Genomic DNA, 24,762 nt, shown 5'->3' with positions numbered 1-24,762 from the left:
GTGTTTCTTGGAGTATTTCTGTGGATATTTCTTTAGAGACCCCAAATTGTTCCTTAACCCTGCCAAGACCTTTTCAAGGCCCCTACATAGCACACATATATATATATATATATATATATATATATATATATATATATATAAAATATGGTCATTTTTGTTATTGTTGTTGTTAGGTTTTTGGTTTAGAATGCTTTTTTAAAAATTATTATTACAATGCTACATCTGTAGGGGAATTTAGATTCGATTTACATGATGAACAGTCCCTGACTTACATGGTTCGATTTACGGTTCTTCAACCTTACCATTTTATGAAAGGGATATGTATTGATCTTTTCCCATGCTAGTGATATGCAGCGTGATACTCTCTCATGATGCTGGGCAGCAGGGCAAGCCACAGCTCCCAGTCAGCCATGCAATCATCATGGAAAATAAACAACATTCTCCACTAACTTGTTGTCTTGCCAGTGCATTTTGGACCTGTTTATTGTGTCTTGAACATATTTAAGGTACACCACACTAAGCTATGATGTTCAGTAGGTTAAGTGTGTTAAATACATTTTTGACTTAAGACAATTCCAACTTACGATGGGTTTCTGGGGACATAACCCATCCTAAGTCGAGAAGTGTCTGCATTTTATTTGCATGTTTTACTAAGAAACTAACTTATTCTTCCTGAGCTCTAGGGCTTTTTGACATTTTAGTATAATTGCCTAAGAGCTGATTTCCTTTTCCTCCTAAGAAATTCTGCAGAATGTTCCACTTACTGTACTCTAAGTGCATATCACTTTTTTTAAAATTCACCTTGTTTAATAACATAAAAAGAAATAAAACTTTATAAATCCTTTTTTACCTATTGGGAAAGAGAAATACTTTCTTTTGATAATAAAACACTTAAATATTAACATACTTCAAAAATAGGAAGTATTAATTAAATGTTAGTAATCACAATTGAAGGAAACTTGCCATAGTCCCTTTCCATCTCACAAAATATTCCCATTGTAAAGAATCCACATCCACCGACTTCAGATAAGACACTTGTTGCTGCCTTATTGTCTTTTTTTCCTTTACTAATGTTTTAAATTATTTAACTCTTAAGATCGACAAACTGAATGATTATAACACTAAATTAATCCCAAATAATGTTAAGTATAATCTAGTTCCCATTTAAGAATCATTTTTTTTAAGTTTCTGACATCTTTGCAACACTCTAAGTAGTGGAGTTTATAATTCATCATATATGGGTTGGCATAAAGTGGCACAAAGTCATGGCTGAGAGAAGGCTATTAATGCATATTTCATAGTCCTATAAGTTCTGGGTAAACTCTTCACTCACTCTATAGACAGTTAAAGGAATCCAAAACCTGGTGAGTTGTAAGGAATAAAAAAAACCAAAACAAAAACTTCCCCTAATTTTATGAGATGAAGTAGAATAATATTGAATATATGAATGCTATATATGCAATTTTATGTAGATATTGAGAATGATTTTGTCTATGCTTTAGAATTCCTAACTCCCAGAGAAGTCATTGGTAAATGTAGATGGGCATAAAATAATGCCTCTAAATCTACTGTTCTGTTTAGCAACTCAGATGCTATGCATGGCTTTGTCCCCCTATGGCTGAACCTGTTCAACTCCAGGGGAATTTGTACTGGTGGAGACATATATTTTAAGTTTCTGTTTTGTATCCAGGCCACCTGATCATCTCACTTGCTAATATATTTCAGTCATGAAAAGTCTGGCTGAGCTCACGATAAATCCCATCAGCCTTTATACTTAATATTTAGTCAACAGTGTTCCATTAAATAACTCTTAATGACTATTTTCCATTAACATCATAAGAATATGTAAATCCACCCAATTATCTTTCATTAAATAAATATGCAGATGGGTCAGGTTTAAGTTTTTTTATTAGATCATATGCCCTCTTTTATTATTATAAAACAAAATGAGCAATCACATTCATTCTATTATTTCTTTTTATTTCTAATGGTTATTGCCAGTCAAATCGATTGGCACTGAACCAAACAGTGCCAATGGTAACCAAACAGGAAAAAATTGAAGTTGTAACTTGGTCCTTGGAGGAAGTTTTTATTTTCAAAACTCTTAACAGAAGATTAAATTTAAAAAAAAACACAACAGTTAAGAGCTTTCGTAAAGACTAGTTCGGACTTCAGAAAAATGAAAGGAAATGAAGACCTGAATAAGAGGTAATTTAAAAAGAAAGTGGTTGATAGTTACCTTTAAGTAGTATTTTTCAATGCTGAGTTTTATTGACTTTTACTCTAATGGCTTTTCCAGCATCACCTCTTTAGTTTAAATAGATAGAATACAGCATATTGTTTGCACATTTATATAATGTAAGCAGAATTTTCTGCAGAAAAATTTCATTTCCTGTGCTCTATAAACCAATCCAAAAAAGAACTGAATAATAGCTGGTATGCAATCATTTGCTATCCTTACTCATCAAAATTCCTAAAGGCTTATTGGTGTCGTGAAGATAGTTTTTCTCCATCAATATCCTGTGAAGCCTCAGAAAAGCGAGGGGAAATTTCACAGGATATTAGGATGGTAACATTTGGTGGCGACACAGGCATAGCATCAGGAAATGAAATACTGACCATTTACAGTTGGGAGCAGAATAGAAAGAAAGAATGGAGTTCACATTCTTAGTATTTTTCACTTGCTTCCCTTTGATAACAAATTCATTTTTTCAAAAATCCATCGTAATCTCCCTGTTTCTTACCTCTAAACTACAACATGCTTTACTCTTTTTTTATCCTTTTAAGTTAATCCATTTAAGTTAATCCTTAAAAGTAACTCCTGTTACTTTTCATCTTTCCTATATGGGCTGTGTGTTTATTAGTCTCTATTCAAAATTTACATGTAGAGTGTGAATTTAGAATTTTATTTATACAAATTGTCTTTATTCTCTTTCTAAAGTAGCAATCCAATTATCTAACTTAGAATGTAGTAGTTAAGAATGTGTGGTTGTTAAAATATTGGCTCTGCCACTCAATAACTTTGTGGTCTTCATTGACTGTAAGCCTCTACCAGGTTGGCTGTAAGGATTAAGTATAAAATTTTCATAAGGCACTTAACATAGCTCTTGCAACACAATACATGGTAGCTATTAATGTTTATACTGGGTTGTTCATCCTTACTATTCATCCCAATATGCCTTAAATAGGATTTAGAATTTTTTCAATCAAATTTATTTATTTCTCTCTTCAGACTTATGTTTCACACAGTGTCTAGACCTTTCTCCTATGCTGTAGATATCTGTATTAGTTACCCCGGGCTGCTGTTTCACAAAGTATGACAAACTGAGTGGCTTAAAACAATAGAAAGGTATTGTCTCCCAATTCTGGAGACTAGAAGTCGAAAATCAAGTTGTTGGCAGGGCCCTGCTCTCTGAAGCTGTAGAGAGAGAATCCTTCCTGGCCTCTTCCTAGCTTCTGGTGGTCGCCAGCAGCCCTCGACTTTCCTTGGTTTGCAGCTGTAGCACTTCAGTCTCTGCCTCCATCACACGTGTCTATGTCTCTTCGTGTCTTCTCTTCCCCTTAAAAGGACACCAGTCATATTGGATTAAGGTCCACCCTACTCTAGTATGACCTCATCTTAGGTAATTACATCTTCAGAGGACTTATTTCCAAATAAGGTCAACATATCTTTTGGGGGGGACACAATCCAAACCCCGAACCACATTAATAAACATTACTTTCTCCATTCATTCCTGAACCTTGGAAGTTGTTTTTTAATTTTGCTAAATCTTATCCCTTCCACAGTTAATCAAACCCTGCCTATTTTCTATCTGGTGTCTCATGGATTTACTCCCCTTTCTTCATCCTTAGAACAACTATTTCTCCTAACTACAGTGGAACATTTTTAACTAGTGGCTTTAAGTCTCATCTGCTTCCAATTCATTTTCAGTTCTGTTGTTAGATTAATATTCCTGAAAGCTACTTCTACATTCTCCTATTTGTTCATTGACCCAACAAGCATTTATTGGACAGTTTCTACATGTCAGGTACTATTCTCCAATCACAACACAGAGAGAAATTAAATGTTTTTCACCCTCGCGAAATGTGTAGCCTGGTAGCGTTGACAAGTAAACAAACAAGGAAGTTTTATAAACTATTGCAGGTATTTTGCTAGGTGAATGGACAAGGTGAGATCAGAGCACAGTGAAAAGAGTGACCAAATGATATATGGGAAAGGGGCAAGTCAGGAAATCCTGCTAGAGGAAGAGGCATCACTCTTACCAAGAATTCACATCACCTTCTTTTCTGTAATAAATTGAACTGTTCTCTCCTGATAGGACATGTTTGCCCTTCTCTCCATTGCCTCTTTTAGGTGGTTCCCCCCCCAACCCCCTTCTCAGTCAGCCTTCCATGCCTCCACCATCTCAAATATCTTGCATTTTTCAAGGCCTGCTTTAGAACCCCCTTCTATTCACCTCTCCTCAGATAAGTTCAGCTCATAGTGATCCCATCTGTTCTGATTTTGCATGTATAATTCCTCAAACATAGCATCTTACTTAAACCATTTGCTGCCTTGACTAATTGTGGTCATTGGAGAAATCACTAGATAGAAGATACTTTATATTTAGATAGTCCTTAGTAAATATTTGTTAAAAGCATGATTTTGTAAACTTATAGTCTTATTTCCTCAATTAAAAGCTCTTCTGGAGTAGCTTGTTTGTCTTTTACTTTTGTATTTCCCTGGCATAGGATGTAGTCAAACAAAGAATAGACCCTTGATAAATACTTCAATAGTCTGTGAAAATAAAAATGAATGGATTTGCTAAGTATTAAATAAGTGAACTCTAGCACAAGTATTTGATACCTTATTTCACACTGTGTTCTAAATTATGAAGTAGCATCCCTAGACAAAACTCATTGTCTTTCAAACTAGACATTATACAATACAACTATTTTTGACTTCCCAAAATGTCAAGGCAGTATGATCTGGAATTGTGTATCTAAATTTGAAAAATGGTATTTAAATTTGACTTTGCTAAATTTCCAAATGGCTGTGGAATTGGACCTGGAAAAACTCATTTATAATTCATCACAATGTTGCCAGACTTAGTCATTGGAGGCAACTGATTCCTCCCATGTTGCTGTGCGCCAGTGTCCTGGCTTCTGTGCTGTTGGTTGGCACCCCTCCTCCCCTCTAAGGCACCTACCTGTGGAAGCACCAGGAGATTTAGAAACAAGAGTGTTGTTGTTTCATGCTCAGGCCAGAGAAAAGATGGCAAAGAAAGGAAAATAGGAAGTAATGAGTGAGAGGAAGTGCCCATGCTCCTTCAGATCCATTCTGGCCAGTTGGCAGAAAGAAGGAGTCCATTGCCAATTACCAGCGTTGAGCCAGGAGTGACAATATTATACAGCTTGGAAGTGAGTTTTTGGAAGAAACCACTTTGGATCTTAGTTTTTTTCACATAAAAGAAACTAAAAAAGTATTAAAATAAAGAAAAGGAAATAAGGAAATTACAGAACTTGAATCACAGAACTTTTTTGACTTTTACATAAACTTCTCCAGCCTAGGCGAAGTGCACTTCTTAAGTAATCCCCCAACAACCTGGTTTGCCTCTAGTTTTATACTTAAAAAACTGTGTTCTATTAGTCTGTTGCTAGATTGGTTCTTTCACAAGTCTGTGAACTTCTTAAGGATGGGGAGGAATTCATTACCTTACCTCCGTATTCCCAAGGTAACAGAAAATAGTAGTGAAATAAACTATATTATTAAAAAGCATACATTGTGTTATTTTGATGTTTGCTTCAAAAGTAAGTGCATTTACTTTATAATTTGAAACCATTCTTAATGACAAAGATATTGGAAGGAAACATCCAAGGAATCCTGAAACCCATGCAGGGATCTTGAAACTATGGCATTCATTAGCTGTATGGCGGCTATACTGTGGGGGCTCACTGGATGGTGTGTGCCTGCGGCTTTCTACTTTCCCACTGATATGCGGTCAGACTGCCCTAGTGTCTGAAATACGTTTTATTACCAAATAGTTCACTGAAGGACAGTCAAATAGGTGATCGGTCTACTTTTGATTTAATGCCATCGGAATTCTGTATTTCTTTTACGCCTAGCTTATTTAAAGTTGCTTTTATAAACATAACTTCCCGCCGCCTCCACGATGATTGAAGGTTGTTTTTGTGTGAGATTCTAGAAAACCCTCAAGTTGATGTTCCTGAGACTTCATTTTAGTTAATTAAAATAAATAGTGTTAGGCAATGACCTCTCAAAACAGAAGAAGATTTCCAGGATAAGTACCAACAATTCAAAAGGGCCCAGGACTCTATAGGTTAATGAGAAAATACAATTGAGTTTATAAAATTTCAATGGGTACGCAAATTTTTCAGAATGAAGTACATATATGTGCAAACTTATTTTTTCTCCCACAAGAAATTTTCACTACCTGCTGCAGCTTCTGTATATTTTGATTGTTTTTGGCAAGGAAGCTGGACTCCAAACATCTCGTTCCATGATCCAAAATATGCTCTTGTACTAGACAACTATTCAATAAAATTTGCTGGGTAAATAAATATTGACTAAATGGATTAAATAATGCCTCCAGTCCTTTTGCCAGGTTGGCTAATTTATTTGGATTAACTTTCAGCAGCAATTTAAGGAAAATTTATTTGTGGTATCCTAGAATATTTCATTTTACCTGGAAGTAAAGGCCCATATTTTTTTATATATGTTAATAAGTAGAGAAACTGAGGCACACTTTTCCTTTACCAAAGCAAAAAACCCAGTTAATCTGTTTTTCATCCAACCTAAATTTTATACTCCACAGTTTAGCAAAGAATATTCTACATTTGTCTCCTCTGATCTCAACACCTGCTAACCATTGTGTCTAGCACAAAATAAGTGTTCCATACCTACTTGGGATTGGACAAGTAATTTGAAATTTTTGAAAACTCTAAACTTTCCCATGGATACCTTAAGAAAATAATGAGTGTTCTTTTCCTTTATAGGTATTTTCTTCATAATCACCATGTTTTAAGAAATTAAAATATAAATTAAACAGTAATGAAAAAATTTAGAATTTAAACAAAACAAAAAGGAATAATATTAAATAATTATTAATAATTTAGAGCTTTTGAAATTCCAGTAAAGCTTGTCTATATTCATATTTCCTCTATGTAAGGGTTTTTTGTTTTTTTATTGTTAGTTTCAGGTGTACAGAACAATCAATAGTTATCCTTTTCACCCTCACAAAGTAACAACCCTCCTCCCCCCATGTATTGCCCTCCCACCCCTGATATCATGCTTATCTACTACAATTCCATTGATTCCATTCCCCCTCTGTACTCCACGTCCCTAGACTACATGTATATATAATTGTAGTTGACATACAATCTTATTCAACATCAGCTTCAGAAATACAGTGTGATGGTCAGGCCTCTACACCGACTATGAAGTGGTCTCCCCAACAGGACATGAGTCCATCTGGCCCTCTAAGAAATATTGTAAAGGTTTTTTAATTTGATTGCCATTCATTTACTTATTAAGGAAAATTTCTCAGAAGCACAAGAATTTACAGGTTAAAAATCTTAGATTTAATTTTTGTATTTTTCTTACCTATTCACAGGATAATGAAATACCCCTAGTTTAGTTCTGTAGTTTGCTAAAAAAAGTAGCAAACCTTCCTTCTCGATGCAGTAAAGGTGTACAGAAGATAAAAATGATTGTCTTGGTTGTTGGCCTTCTCAGCTTCCCATCCTTCCTCTTTCTTTTTTCCCGCGTTTCCCCTCCTCATCTTCCTCCTGCTTCTATCTTTGCCTTTTCTTCTCTACTGTTCTCCCTACAAGCACAGAAATTTCCCAATGAATAGCTTTTCTATGCATCTAGAAAGTTGTTAATATAACTTCCCAGTAAAGGCAACAGCTTCTTTCTCTTCCTGCATATAATTGTGGCTTTGTCTGGTGTTGAGATCCTGTGCATTTTGAGGCTTGATCCTAAAATGGCAATGAATAAGGTGACTTTTATACAATCATGAATAATGTGTATTATAAAAGAAAGATAAGCTGAACATGAAGATAAAGAAATGGTTTTCAATTCTGAAACAATGGCGTTTAGTCTTATTACCTGCCCTGGAAGTGATTTAGTAGGGAATGCCAGAAAGAAGGGTCACATGCATTTTCATTTTCTTCTTCAGTGAAATCACCTTCTAATTTATAATAGTTACAAAATAGACATAAATTAAATCGAGGTAGATCAGGACAAAATCAGGTGTTGTGGGTATTAGTTCAAGCCTCTAAATATATCCAGGTGGTTAAACTTAGAAATTATGCCTTCAGGATGTAATGCCCACTTGCCTCCAGAAGTGGGCTCCACAGGTAATACTCATAGTTCAACCCCTTCAAGTCCCCTTTAGATACTTCAAAATATTTTAGAATCTTTGGTAGTTAATGAATGGGAACAAAGAGCCATTGTGGACTTTGGGGTGTTTAGTTAATTGTAAAATAAATTTCAACTTGGTCAGGGCCAGGGCAGTGAATAAAGAATAAGTCAATAAAGAATTAGTAGAATTAAACTGACTACAATGTCAGTATTTTCCCTAGAGGCCTAAATATTCTTTTGTATCAGGGAAGATAGAAAAAGAAAGCAAAATGAAGCTGCAAAGAAATCATAAGATATGAAGTTGAATTGATTTTAAAAAAGTCTTATCATAGTAAATATTTAATTTTATACCCATCTGAGTATTCCATACTGAATGTTGTTTTATAATATAAAAAATAACTCATTTAATAGAATGAATAAAAATATATATTCTTTTCGGGATATACTATCTGGAATAAATAACATTAATACTTTGTGAGACACAATGCCAGGTATTTTAAATCTATATAACTATGGCCCATATTTGAATAGCAGCAAAAAAATTGGCTTATTCTCAAAGTTATATAATAACTGTAGGATCAAAGCAAATAATTTTCCATTTACAGTCTAGAACTCTTCCTTGGCACTCTTATAATTGGTTCCTTTTTTATATACTATAGAGTACTATAAAACAACTCCACCAACTAAAGCTCCTAACGCAAACAACTAATATTGAAAAAATTAATTCAACAAATATTTATTGGGCATCTACGATGATCCTGACACTACTCAAAGATATCACGATACATATATCAGTGAACAACCCAGAATAAATTATATCTGTCCTTATAATGCTTTAATTCAATCATGGGGAGACAATAGACATAATAAATACAATAATGGGCTTTAAAGTGGCAAGTACTACATTAAAGAAACAAAACAGCAGGAATTGGTTGACTGAAACTGACAGGGGTTTGTGTAAGTGTATTTGGTAATTTTCAGTTTTTCGAGGTGGTCAGAGTAGGCTTCATGGAGAAGGTGACATTTGAGCTAAGACTTACTTAAAGTAGATGAAGGAAATCTGGAACTTGGGTTCTATATATTGCTCAGACTATGTTACTTACTTAATCTATCTTCAGACCACATAAAAGCCATGGTATCACCCACCCATTTGAAAGGGAAATAGCTGGGTAGATTTTTGGCTCTCCTCTTTGTTTCAGGCAGTATCACACTGGGGAGAGATTAAGTAGAGCAACTTCATCCAAAACAGTTCAAAACCTGCATGTAGGTAGGCAGGCACATGTGGCATAGCACAGGTTCTACTTAACTTACTCACTGAGGATTAACACATTTGAGAATAGACTAGGATTTGCAATGTTCAATATAAGACAGCCCTGACTCTCTTTGTGGTGCTTTTACAGCTATTCAATAGTTTGAGACATGCGTTTGGAGAAAAAAAAAATCTATGTCAAATGCATTAGCAGGCTGAAAGTGGATTTTCCAGACAAAACTGTAGATGAGCATTGCATGTGCATTATGTGTCATTTTAGTTTCACATTTTGGCCACAATCATTTAGATTTCCCAATGATACATGGAAAGAAATTTAAGTAGTACCTAATATGAGAGATTTTCCTTTCTAATTTTTCCATTTTAAGTAAAGCAAAAACAGCAGTTCTGCTAGTTAACTGAAATGCCTTTGTGTGTGGATTGAGAAATGTTTAATGGCTGCATTGAAGAAACTAACCACCTTCTACACAGTTCGTCTAATCTCATTTTATGTGTGTGCTCCACTGAAATACTGGGTATGAGTTGTCTTTTTTTTTTTACCTTCTCGGATTTCAAGATAAGTTTTCAAAAGTAATTATTATATTGCTTTAGAATGTAAACTGTGATTGTCCTTAGTACAATAGAAATTAAACTCAGCTCAAATAATTGTTGAATGCCTACTCTTGTTCAGTTGGTGCAATACAAGACAGTAGGAGGGCACCAGAAAAGTAATTGATCTGGGTAACCATCGTACAAAAGGATTTGGAGGGCTTACTGGAAAGTGAAAGTCTATAGGTGAACTGAAGAGTAAAAGATGCAAAATTCTATAGGCCTGATCCGTCCTCACCTCCCTACCCACCCTCTTACAGACCTGGAGGCTGAGGTGGAAAAATACTGTCAGAGTACATAACAGATTCCATTCAGCTATCCTGGTGACTTCATATGTACCTCATTTTTTCAATGTTGGGGGTTAGATACGGAAAGAGAAATGATGACTGTGGAATTGTTGGCAGTTACACCAAAGGCTCTAAAAGAAGAAATGAATACTCTGACTTCCTTGTCTCTCTCTTATGGTGATAAACAGAAGGAAGGGAGGGGTTTCCTTGGAAGATTCTGTGGACCTGAATCCAGCACCTGGGGTTATGCTGTGCTTTGGTAAAGGCAGCATCTGTGGTTTGGTCCAGAGGGACACGTGGGGCTGCTCTGCGCTGCCTCCCTTGTCCCATAGGCATTCTCTGCTCACTTTGGGAGGATGCCAGCTGACAGTGCCACGAGTCTAGCCCTTCCAAGACTTTTAGTTAGAAAAATTTTAAATAACGTTAGCCCGGACCTTCACAGTCCCAGAAGTGACCGGGGCCAGCTGGGTCAGGAAGGCTGAAGGTCTGCCTTAAGTTGCTGAAAATGTTCCAAGATAGGAGCTGCTGTGATGGACGTATCTTCCTTTCTGGCCATACAGAGGCCTAGATGTCAGGGACATACTTGGCAGGAACCAGCAAGTGACCCGTTTCCCTTCATTTAAATCAGGTGTCCTAAGTGCACACCTCCTCTGGGAAGTTTAGGGAAGGAAGAAAGAGAGCTTCATGTGCTATTTATTTTTATTTTTTATTTATGTATTTATGTATTTATGTACTTATGTATTTATTTATTTTAGCTGAGCCATCCTGCCACCTGTTGGCAGCTTAGTGGCAGCTCAGCTCAGACTGGGAATTGAACTGCAGTTGCTCAGAGCTTGCACTCTTGAGCGAGCTCTTAACCAACTCAGCCACTCGGCCGGCCCTCATGTGCTATTTTTTAAATAAGTGCATCAGTGAACCAGTTTCTTCCTTCCCTCATTACTCACATATTCATCCATGCAGCAAATATATTTATGACACTGAGTGTAAAGGTTACTGAGATGAACTCATGTCTGGTTCCCAAGGTGTTCACAGTCCAGTGGGGAAAAATGATCTGAACAAACAGTTGTCTGAATAGGAAACTTAAAATTGTTGTGACAATGAGCCCTCATTGTCTGCAAGGAAGAACTTCAGTTAATGTCTAGGGAATGTCCAACTTAGACTTAAGGACTTTTATTTAATATATTTTTCAACTTCCTTAGATAGACCCCCCCATGATGTAATATACAAATAGAATCATATCTCTTGAAAAGGGTTTCAATATGGTCATTTCTATGCAGGCTTTTTTTGCACGAGTGTAATGATATAAAGAAACATAGACCTAGGATCCATCATTGTCAAGCAGCTGTTTTGAGGATTGGGTTTCTGATTGTCTGTTATTCTAAGATGATGGATTTGGTCTGCCATCTAGTGATTATGAATTGAATTCTCAGAACTAAATGTAAAAGCGCATAAGCTTGATGAAAAACAAATCTATAAGGATGTTTGAGAAACACAGGACGATTGAGTTACTGTCAAATAAAATGTGGTCAAATAAAAATACATCTCTTCTCTCTAAGATATTGGTGCCAAGACGTTTTACAGTGACTTCACAATGGATTGGTTCAATTTGCTAGAACATTTGGTAAGGGTAAAAGAATCCTATAGCTTGGAAGATAACATTTTGGAAGTTATCACACCATGGAAGATTACAAATTAAGGGCAATACTATCAGATATATACCAGTCCTCCTCAATTTTAGGAAAGTTAAAGAAACATAACTGGCAAAAATACAAGTCTCACAATATTGTAGTTTCACAATTCTTTTTCAGGTTTTTATCAAAATATTTGTTTACCCACGCATTTGAAGACCAATAATTTTTTTTTTAAGTTTTAGGCCTTCGATAAGTGTTAGTGTCAGATTGCATTAGTTTAATGATTTGGGCAGAGGAATCAGAAGGGTGGTATTGAATCTCTCAATGTCGTATGAAAATTCTTATTTAGTTATTTTTTATAACATGTCCTTCATAAAACAATTATGTCACAACAACTTTGCTGCAAATTGGTTGCAACTGTGCTTTCTATTTTACTTTTCTTTTCCTTTAAATAAACATCTAGGAAGAAAACAGCAGGGACAACCTAATCATAAGGTGCACAATTACCATGTACAAACCTGACAGTAGCAGGACACCCTGTATTTTCTACCCAGTGTTTCTTTGTGCACGTCTTTCATTCAGACATGAACAATAAGAGTTCACTGGGTTTTCGAGCCCTCTGTGATGTGCACGAATTCTTCTGCTGGGGAAGAGAAGGCGGGGGTTAGCAGCGAATGTGGTTTTTCATCTCCTTGCCATTTAAAAGCATTCCAGCTCACTTGCCACATCATCTTAAATTTAATTATAAATTCTCAAGGGAAAAGGACCTGTGATGACTCAGAGTATAAAACTAACTTTTAACACTGTCATTTAAAGAAAGTAATACAGTGGCCTGCTTCTTTGCTCCTTGGATTGAGGTCATGCTGCCTTAGACTTTCAGGGAGAAACTGACCTTCTGTGAGTTTACACAGGACTGAGAGAATGTATCCAGCCCTGAAGCAGCTGCAGAGAGTGAGATAACTTGCCCTTGAAGAGTCTCTCACACATTTAAATGATATTTAATTGATAACTATTGCATGTCATCTTATTTATTATTTGATTGCTGTTCATATTCTCTATTTCCACATATCTAATTGTTTTATTGGTGCAGTTGAAATCTTCTTCACAAAGATAATACATATTTTTGAGAACAGAACACATATACTTTCAATATTTTGCATATGCAGTGCTGGGCACATACTCACTTAATACTTAGTAAATACGGGTGAACACTTTTGTCCTCCAGGGTGTGGGAAGGTGGAAGAAATCTAATTGGATTTATGACATATCTCATTTTCAGCCAATGGTATTTAGTGCTTGTGATTGGATATTTCTTTCTCAATCATAAAACTTAATGAACAAGGCTATTTTTAATTTATTTACTTAATGGAATTGTTCAATGGACTATGGATGTAAGTCCATTTCCATATAGGTTGTGTTTTGTAGAAATGTTCATCATGGAACGACATTGTTTCAAAGTGATTTTTCATCTAAAAGTAACACTGCTTATTTGACATACAAATTTCTATTTTGTTTTTCAAAACAACCCTGCAAGAAAGCATATTAGAGCAGGAGATTCCATTTTCTTCTTGATTTAAAATGCCTATAATAGCATTTTAAAGAGCTGTATATAGTATACACAGCCAATGTTGTTTTATTGAGTAGTTATGTATTATGTGATAAACATCATTTTAATGAAAATGAAACAGATTAAAAATTTTGTGCTCTTCTTATGAATAGCACAGAACCCAGGATGTGGTGTCATGCTCTGAAAACAATTTCCCATTTGCCAAATATCTGTGATGAAAGACTAAATATGTGCAACAAAGTATTCCATAGAGCAGTGAGAAGAGTATTATCCAAGTAAAACTTTCTAAAGCTAGGAAGATGGATATTTGGGTTAATGCCTTTATTCTAAACTGAAATCATTTTCATCTGTAGTTCTGTATTGTGATTTGAGTATGTTTATTGACAAATGATAATTTTTTTTATAAACCAATTTCAAATGCATCTTGCATCTTTTATTTTTTAGTTTAATTTTTGTAAAGTACAATGTTAACGCTAGTGCAATTAAGTTAGTGAACCATAATTTAGGTTCATTTATTCATTGATTCATATCCATCCATTGAACAAGTATCTGTTGAATGTTGGCTCTGTGCAAAGTATGGAGTCAAGCCTGAGAAATACCATGATGAACAAGACACACTAGTCCTTACTTTCATGGAGTTTACTGTCTGGTAGAGGAGATAAGGAAATAAGCAGACAAAAATAAATCGATACTAATTGTGATAAATTTTATGAGGGCAGTGATTTTTGCCTATCTCTTCACATTTTAGGAACTGTTTAAGTACCTTACATATAATAAAAAATGAATAATTGGATAGATGAATAAATGAGTTTTGTAAAGAGTTTTGGGAAGCGTATCCATTGGGTAAAGGAAGCCTACTTTTGTTTAAGTGTGCTCAGAGAGTTGTGGGGGCAGGTCACAATTAAATAAACCATAATAGTGAGCTATGGGAACGTGAGATCAGGGAAAGAGGTAGCAACAAAGGGATGAAGTTGCGCAAGGACTAGGAGGGGAGGGCTGTTGGGCTTTAAAGAGGAGTTTAGAATTTCAGTTGTTGGGGAGCTCCTAAAGGAATTAAGCAAGGATGATGTGATCTACATTATGTTTTTTTGTTTGTTTGTTTGTTTTATTGTTAGTTTCAGGTGTACAGAACAATGCAGTAGTTATCCTCTTCACCCTCACAGAGTAACTATCCCCCTCCCCCCTAGATTATGTTTTAAAATACTATAGTTTTGTTTCTTAAAAATCACAAAGATGAAATATATGTGTTTATTTTATAGTAAATGTATAATAGAATTGCTATTATTGTGTGTGTATATATCACCTAAATCTGCATTAAATTTTTATCTTAATATAGAAAAGTATTTGGCAGATATTATGTTATAGCTTACCATTTGTTTTGGTCATGTCTTTCCTTAATTTTGATGCAAAGATAATTCATGCATTACCTGTGTAGCTTCGCATTTCCTTTGCTGTTTAGCAAGCATCTTTAGTTTAGGATGTCTAATGTAAATCTATTCCATGAAATGGGACATAATTATTCTTTTTTTGCCTTATGTTTAAAACTAATTTTAATAAATCTACACACATCTTTTTAAATTTTTCTTCATGGTACTTGAATACATAATGTCTTCTGTTGTTGTGGGATTTACTAATCTAAAGTTTCTAGTGAGCTGAAAGTACCAAAGCATTTACCAAACACTGAAGTTATATATTCTTTTTAGACCTATTATTCTTCTCTCCGTTTTCACATGGTTTATTTTTATCTCTCTTTACTGATTTTTCCACGTTTGGTTATTTACACTTTCCAAAATGAAATATTTGGGGGAAAGTTTCTCTGTTTAGATATACCTACTTTGGAACACTTTTTTTTTTTCTTCCCCTATAATACTAGGACATAAGTATCATAATCATTTTATCATGAATTACATATTGCTTTGTATGTAAATACTAAATTAAGTAATTTCATCTGTGTTTTGCATCCTTGGGTGGTTACTGCTTAGCCCAGAATTTTTTAGAACCCACAAGTTGATTCACCTTCTTAAATATTTTCCAGATTCTGAAATTTCAAAAGATTTCTAACTTTTCTTTTTTTCTCCTTTTTTCTTTTTATTCTAGAAGGATATGGTGAAGAAATAGCCTGCACTCAGAATGGTCAGATGTACTTAAACAGAGACATTTGGAAACCTGCCCCTTGCCAAATCTGTGTCTGTGACAATGGAGCCATTCTTTGTGACAAGATACAGTGCCAGGATGTGCTCGAATGTGCCGACCCTATTACTCCCTCTGGGGAATGCTGTCCTGTCTGTCCACATACAACTGGAGGTGGCAATACCAATTTTGGTAAGAATGCTTAGAGCCAACTCAGAATTGATCCAGTGACTCATCTTTACAGTTGCAGTGGTTTTTGCTCTCAGAATTCAACAATTCAAAAGAATAATTAGGCCACTATTCAGTGGTCTTTGGGGTTAATGATTTTGCTCGCTCACTTTGTCTAAAATTAGTGAGGAGAGAGTGATTTCTTTCGTTTTTGAAAACCAGGGACATTTTTGGCTTTTGAGTGGTGATGTCTAATTTGAGAATTCCTTGTACCACTTAAGATGGTCATTTGTTACCCTATCCATGCTGATTGCCACCAAGATTTTTGACGGTTTTCTGTGAAGTTCATTAATGTTCTAAAAGGAGATCTAGAAAACACATAGATCTTCCCTGCTGCCAACTTTGCCTTTGGGAATGGAATAATTATTTCCAATGTAATTTAATGTCACAGCACCCTCTAATACATTAGCTCATAAATGCAGAATGCTTTTAATGTTGGTTAAGAAAGAGAAGGAAATGGATTTCCTGGAGAAAACAACGATATAAATTATTAGTTTTTAAAACTTTTTTGAATAAAAGTTTTTGTGTTTAATACAGACTATGTATTTGATTACATATGTTAAAGAGACTTACATATATGAGAAACAAGTTTATGTGTTTTAATGAACAAGGTAAGGTTAATATTAAACTTTTAGGTTATTAGCAGTCATGAAGAGAGGCTTGTATACACGATTATCAAGACAGTGTCAAGGCTTTATTTGTCCCCCAAATTCCATTGCAAATAATAGCAAATATATGAAGCATTCAACATTATAGTCATGGAAACTTCAGATAGTAATTTACCAATTCTCCTCTTGTATATCATTCAATAGTAAAACATGTCTTGAATAAATACCTGAATTCAATTTTTAGCAATGTTTATATGGGAGCTATAATGGGAAGAATTAAAAACAAGACACCTAAGGGCTACCTGAATCAGATGCAATCTGCAAAGGAGTCCCAAGGAATGAAGTAAAATTAAACATGTAGGGGTAAATAAATACTACGTTAGGACATGGTGACGAAACAAAACAAAACAAAACCGAAAACAAAGCAAAATCACAACCTCCTGCAAATAACTAACTTTGGAAACCCCAATTCATTCCCAGATAAATAGTTAAAAAAAAGAGTTGACAACATATTGACACAAAGATACTATAAGATACTATAAAAAAAGTAGGAGAGTTTAGTTAAATTTACATGATAAAGAATGCACCGACAAATATATTACCACAGAACAGATAAAAATTCTGATAACCATTTCACCAGAAACTAAATAAAATAATAAAGTAATTGCCTCTTTACTTTATTGAGAAAGAAGACCATAAATTTAAAATATACATAAACACACCTAAAAGGTAATGATGAGGAAAGAAGTAGAAGGAAAACCAAAATTATCATAGGAAAATTAAGATGAAATAGAAAGGAGCACAAGGAGAATTGATACAGTGAGGGCTATAAAAAATAGTAATGAGAAAAGAAAAAAGATTTAAAAAGATTTGAAAGGAAATGATGGATATAGAAGACAGGTAAAGGATGGCCCTGAAGAAGAATCTTCAGAGAAGAAATATATGCAATGGAGTAGAACAAATAATGATATGTCATACATATAATAATATAATACAAGAAAACTTTTCTGAAGTAACATTAACTTTAATTTTAATATTAAAAAGGCAAAGCAAATGTCTGAAAAAGTTGACTTGGAAGAGTCAATACAGACCTTAGTAAAGTTATTAAACTTTAAGGAAAAAGAATCTTGTGAAAATCAGAGAAAAAGGATGTTTAAAAGTAGAAACATTCTCTCTAAGCTCAGAGATAGAACAGGGATATTCATTAACACAACAACAATTTAACATTATTGAATGAACAAACAATTAGAAAAAATGAGTTAAAAGTTTAGAAATAAGGAAAGAGGAAGTAAAACCATCAATTTGCAGAAAATATAATCAGGTACTTACAAAGCTTAAGGGAATAGAGTAAAAAAAAACTACAGAAATGAAAGATTTTAGTAAGCTTGCAGTGTAAAATAAACAAATTAATAGATTTATTATATGCAATTACCTCATAAACTATATAATGGGAATAAAAAAACACCTCATTTATAATAGCAACAGATAGGATAAAGTGGCTGAGGATAAACTTAATATGAAATGTTCAAGATCTATCTGAAGAAAACTTTAAAACACTAATAGCTCAAATAATGACTTTAGTAAATAGAATTTTCTCTTATGTTCTTGTTGAGGAAGAGTAATCATAGGAAAATCAATAGTGGCCTCCTATGGGGGGAGTGAAATGTGGGAAATAAGGAAAAGGAGACAAGATAGAAGATTTTATTTTTTTATTGCACAGTTACATACTTTTAATATGTTTTGACTTATTACCCATATGAATGAATTGCCTGCTCAACAAAATATAAAAAACAAAAATAGACAGTATTGATGGAAAATAATTCTTTATAATTTTAATTGTTATTTTTATAATTTAATGAACTTTAAATGCTATATAAATGATGTGGAAAATATTCAGATAATGTCAAAATTTTCCAAAGTGGTATATTATTTTGCCTCTTTTGGAAATATTGATCCAAAACAACGTTTGAGTTCTGCTTACTGGTGATTAGGCAATCTGTTTAAGTTATATTCTAACTCCATAAAAATGCTATTATTAAAATAAATATTTAGAAGGTTCAAAAATTTTTTTCTGCATAAAATAACATATTTATTCTTTTCCTTTTATAGGTAGAGGAAGAAAGGTAAGTTTTACTTTTCTATTAGTAAGTAAAAGTTTCATTTTTGTAAATGTCGTTTTCATTCTAGTACTGTCTACACAAGACTATGCTTTGAAATGTTTGAAAATCTTTTGTGAACTACAGAGTACCCTGCAAATATAAATATATGAGTATCATTCAGCTATTTTGCTTATAGGTTACGGGATGTCTTTATTTTATTTACTTTGTTAATTTTTGTTTATAGATATTTCTTCCAGAAGGTTATGCATTCCTTAGGGATTAAGATTGTCATATTTACCTTTGAATTACTTGCATTTATCACAGTGCTTAGTATAAACCTTACAAATATTTGAAGTGCAGTAAACATTTAATTGAAGGAAAGAAGGAAGGAAGGGAGGGAGGGAGGAAGAGGAAGGGGAAGGAAGGATAAATAACCTATGAAATAAAAAAAGAACTGACAGTGATAACAGCCCTGAAATAATCAGTTTAATTCATTTAATAGTCACCCAACTTACTGAAGAACAACTGTTAGGCTATGTTGTTTAGTTGACTGCCTTGTTTTCAAAGGCAGTGTGGGACAGCTGGGAGGAGGACACACTCAAAGCATTTGCCAATTTTGCACACTGTAGTTATGTTCCACTGCCTTCATGATTCTATCATTTATTATCAGGTGTCATCAGAAATATGAGAGCAGAGTAATACTATAAAAATACATTTTTGCTTGGTTTATATCAATATTGATTTTTATTTATAATTTATTTGTTCATTCATGTTAAGACCCAAATAATTACTGAGCTTTTATTATAACCCATGTGAGGCAAATGTACAGATGACATAATGGTGGGAAAAACAATGTGATTGTCTCCATGGCAATGGCATCCTATAAAAGTGATGAGGCATGTCCACATAGCATTAAATGATGAGTAACAGACAAGAAGTAGAATTAAACTATAATTCTCATCTAAATCTGAGTACTTGAATGGATATGAAAATCAAGATGAGTTAAACTTTAGATTACTCATCTTTCCACATATATTAATGTATTCAAAGCCCATATTAACAAAGTCGACAAATATTTTCATCTGTGGCTTATTTCCAAAATAAGAAGTATCATAGAACCATTAGACAAATTTATTACAGAACCTGATAATGAAATACTTAATCCCATATCAAATATTATGGAAAGATAGCTCATAATAAGATATCACGAAGCCTACAATTTAGCTAAGAAAGACATCAGCAGATCTGCTAAATACAAAGAGCAAAAGCATGCATTTTTGTTGTTGTTGGTCTCTTAGGATGGAAATTTCACAACCATTCTTATCAGAGTATTCTGTTTTTCTCATTTTGGCTGAAATAATTTCTCCTCCCTTTTAACTTGTTTTTCTAGACTTGACCCAGAAAGGAACATTTTTTTCAGGATCATTCTCCTAAAGTTCTTCATTTATTGGACACATATTTCTAAACAATTCGAATTCTTTCAGTGTTTCAAAGAGAGCTCTTATAGCTCTTTAAGGGTTAATTTTTGTGACTTTCACATTATGTTAACAATGGAAAGACCCAGTCTAGAAGTTAGCATATGTGGTTCTGCTTTGCTGCCCATGTGTGCTGATCCCTTATTCCACTAGTCCTTGTGTAGGTTGTCTTGTAGTCTCATGTTCTACCTCGAACTTACGCATATAGAGCTCCTTCCTGCTTCTGTAGAACCACTTCCATTTCTGAATTCTCAATTTACTCCTGACTTCCAGAGTATTAGCTACCTTAACATTAGAATCAGCAAGTATGATCACGGTATTGCTTGGCCATTGAGTCCATCACTGACTATCAAGATTGTAAAATAATTTTAAAATTTCACTTTGCAAAATATTTTTAGGTGTGAGATACTGTTGGAAAGATATAATCAGATTGTGCCTTTTGGGATTATAATTTGGTGATCAAAAATATGTATGATCTTTAATCTACAACTTTAACTTCTAGAGATATATCATAAGGTATTAGAGATGTCACACAAACATTTATAAACAAGGATATTCATTGTAATGTTATTTTTAAAGGAGAAATTAAATAAAATAGAACAAATTACTCTTGCTTTTTCTACATTTTGGATATTTTTATTAATATATTTATCCTCTGTAATTGCCTAATAAAAAGCATTGTTTCATAATATATTAATGAAAATTAACATAGTCAAGAAGAATTTATTGAGAACTTCTGTTCGCCACAACCAAGGATGTAAAGTGGATATGCTCATGACCTTGGGGGGACCAAAATCTGTTGGATGGAAGACAAATTCTGAAATAAATAATACAAGTAAATATGTGATAAAATGGACATATAAAGGTGCAATTTATTCAATATTATTTAACCTATGTACCTGACATCATGCTATGAGAATATAATTTTTGAGAATCTAAAGTTCTAAGAATCAAAATAAATTCCATCTACATTTGTTGTATGTACTACATCTGTTATTACTTTTATTTTTCTGTTCAATTAATATGTTTTTCTAGGACTTCCTCAGATACTGAGAATTATGTGACTAGTGTTATCATGACATCTGATAAGTTACTGAAAACTAAGTGGCATGTATTATTAGTGTGAAAATTCAAATATATCCACATTTCTGGATTTCCTTTTGTGTTTTTAGTCTTTGGGTAGTTTTAACTATGGTGCATTGACTTTATATCTTTTCATCACAAACATTTTTTGGTCTAGTATACTCTTTGAGTTTAATTGCTATAAAAACTGAAGCAAAAAACTTTACACATTCCACACATTGGATTTCTTTTCTTTTCATGTCTTTCAAGTGAGTAGTATTTTTTCTCATGAATAATATCTGACTAAATATCCTAAAACTGATTACATTTTTTCTCAATTTTGTATATTTCTCACATAGAAATTCCTAGTGTTTATATAGAATATTTTAGTGTGATATGTTCATGCACAACAAGCCATTATATTTTGCTAATTGAACTTTTTTTTACTTCATAGGGACAAAAAGGAGAACCAGGATTAGTGCCTGTTGTAAGTATACTTATATATGTATTGTTTCTATGTACCTTTAATAAACTTAGCTATAGTATAGTTATATATTATTTCATATATATATATATATATATATATATATATATATACACACACACACTCAAAAAAAAGGAAATTCGTTATTTTAAACCACATTTTTAGTATAAAATAAGCAAACCAAAATAGATTTTAAAAAAATACAATATGTATGTTAGTATAATATGTAATATTTACTAAATACAATTTTGAATATTAACAAAAATAGAATATTTATTTAATACCAAATTTAATACAATATTCCTGATTTGTATAGTCTCATTACTATAGGTGAAAATTGGGCTTTTCTAAAATTAAATATATTGCATGTGAATACAAAATTATAGTTAAGATGTATATTTTTTATAGCAAAAATAGCATGTAACCCAAATAAAAAGGTGTGATTTAATGTTCTGTTAAGGGACAGAGTTAGGACTTGAACCCAGGCCTCTTGACTCTAGCATCAGTGCTCTTAGTTACTATATGAAGACTGTCTCCTATATTAGAGTTTAAATTAGATAATGTCTTAACTTATAAGGCAAGAAGCAAAAAGGCATCAATTGGCAACATCCATTTGTTTAAAAAAAAAAAAAGAAATCCACTGGGGCTTTTGTTATTATCCCTATTTGTTTGACTATTGACTTTTCTAAAACTCGTTAGGAACGTCATCTTCACAGACTATTTTGTTTGTTGTTTAGGTAACAGGCATACGTGGTCGTCCAGGACCGTCAGTAAGTAGTTTCCTCCAACATTCGTAGTACTCTTAAGTTCTTTGAGATACTGGAAATCCTTACAGATATCATACCCATGAAAAGACCATTGAATGTAAAACACTGATGTTTGGTTTCCTGAAGCATTTTGTCTTGATACAGGTTCAAGTTTAGGCATTCTTTTGCAGCAATAAATGACACATAGGGGGTCATTTCATTCTGAAATTGATGAACCCTATTATTCCTCAGGTGTTGGTGTTACTGCTGGTTATGTGAAAGGCAAAGCTGTCTATTGTTACACTGCTAATTTTAGATTAACCTTACTTGTTGAAATTAGGGCATACTTGTCTGTTGACAATGATTGAGGGTGGATTACTTTTATCGGTTTAATGAAACAAAATATTAATTTCATTGGTTAATGAAATTAAATCATATAGCAGTAGACTTTGCGAAATTATACATCAGAATAACATATTTCCTGTTTAGCATACAAGACTACTGATTTCATATTTGGCTTAGCAGTAGCATTCATAGGTAACTAGATGGATAACACACACACACACAAACACACACACAATTTCTGCAGATTTTAAAACATATTAAACCAAGATAAGTAAAATATAAATATACTTTAATAAATATGCTTTAGTCCCCTGAAGTATTTGCTTTTTAAACAATGCTGTATGTTGGATTGAGTAAATTATATCATCTTATTTTCATAACTCAACTGAAACTCCCTTTTGAAGAGAAATAAAATTCTCCTGGCAACTGTAATTTTCTAGGAAAAAAACCCACTAATTTAAGATATTAGCACAATGATGCCGCTTTTGAAATACAATAATCATTTGTTATTATAAGAGAGGAATAGCTGCAATTACCACTTGGAAAATTCTAAGTGGGTTTTAAATATACAATGGACATGATGCAACATTTGAAATGAAGTAGAAAAAAATATTCTTTAAGGCTTATAAAGCAGTGGTGGAATGAGAGGCTTTTCTTTCCATTGCTTTCTTCAACAGCTTGAACTGTGATGAATAATTTGGGGGTATCTTGTACCAATATAAACTCATAAATTCTCTCAGATGATTGATAATTTGGGAAGGTTCACACATCTAGGTAATTCTCAAAATCTGAACTTTATGTTTTTGTGGCCATAATCGAGTGGCAAAATCTTGTCTGGGAAAAGACAGCAAAAATGATCTTTACAAATATGCATTTACTGTTCAAACTGATATGTTCAGCTCATTGGGCTCCACAATGCTGTAATGTAGCATTTAACATTTTACAGGCCTTTAAGCTTCACTGCTGACACAACCAGCCTTTTGTGCACACAGAGCTTTTATATGTATATGGCTTTTTATTCTATAGGCTTAAACTGAACTGAATTCAAAGAGAAGGGTGATCTGTTTCCCAAATTTTTTACATCAAGCAAATTTTAAAACAAAAACATCTGAAGTACACGTTTTGCAGGCATAACCATTGTTTTCTGTTTTAGGGACCTCCAGGATCACAAGGACCAAGAGGAGAGAGAGGCCCAAAAGGAAAACCTGTAAGTTGAGAGTGGAGTTCTCTTTTCGTGAATCGTACTGGGTAGTGAGTGAGTAAGCCTGTCTACAGGATGTAGCAAAGAGCCCATGAGTGTTCCTCTTTCACCTCTATTAAATGTGACTGAAAATTCAGGACATGAAGTGTTTGTGTAGCTCTCCTGATTCAGAAGAAATTGCCACATGCTAATAATTATCTATCTTTTCAGATAACATGAATGATATTTCTTTGTCTTTATGAGGTCAACTTAAAATAAAGTGGAATCTAAGGAAGCATAATGAATACCTCATGTTGTTTTCAGTTGTAACTCATGAGTAAATAATGCCAAGAATGTACTGTTGAGATAAAACACCCAAGTTCTGTGATCTGTGGTTGCTACAAGAATATAACCAAATTGGACAGAGGGAAAAGAAATTACTAGAGGACAAAATTTTCATTCAAGTGGTTGTATAATGCATTTATTCCCCAAGTAACACTCTGCCTTTTTCATTGAACAGCTGCGATAGACTATCAAAGCAGTAACTTTAAAAATCAAGAAATCTGTTACCAGAACAAAGGGAGCACCTTTAAATTAAAATAATCAACTCTTGAGATAAAATATGAGAATATTATACAATATATGCCAAATGTTTTCTCTTACTACCAACTCCTAGGATAGCAATTGTTTTTCTTTTTTA

General features: G+C 33.6%; 1 protein-coding gene across 1 annotated transcript in view; it reads left to right on the top strand.

Moving 5' to 3' along the window:
* COL5A2 (collagen type V alpha 2 chain) overlaps positions 1-24,762 on the top strand; it is a 149,546-nt gene that overhangs the window by 51,593 nt on the left and 73,191 nt on the right. The window contains exons 2-6 of the mRNA XM_019633699.1: positions 15,803-16,027; positions 18,781-18,794; positions 21,762-21,794; positions 22,529-22,561; positions 24,036-24,089. Coding sequence (XP_019489244.1) covers positions 15,803-16,027; positions 18,781-18,794; positions 21,762-21,794; positions 22,529-22,561; positions 24,036-24,089 — 359 coding nt within the window. The remainder of the gene's footprint in view (positions 1-15,802; positions 16,028-18,780; positions 18,795-21,761; positions 21,795-22,528; positions 22,562-24,035; positions 24,090-24,762) is intronic.

The sequence above is a fragment of the Hipposideros armiger genome, unplaced genomic scaffold (genome assembly GCF_001890085.2).
Source record: "Hipposideros armiger isolate ML-2016 unplaced genomic scaffold, ASM189008v1 scaffold_1376, whole genome shotgun sequence".
NCBI lineage: Eukaryota > Metazoa > Chordata > Mammalia > Chiroptera > Hipposideridae > Hipposideros > Hipposideros armiger.
The sequence above is the reverse complement of the archived record's forward strand: the minus strand, read 5'-3'. Positions and strand labels throughout refer to the sequence as shown.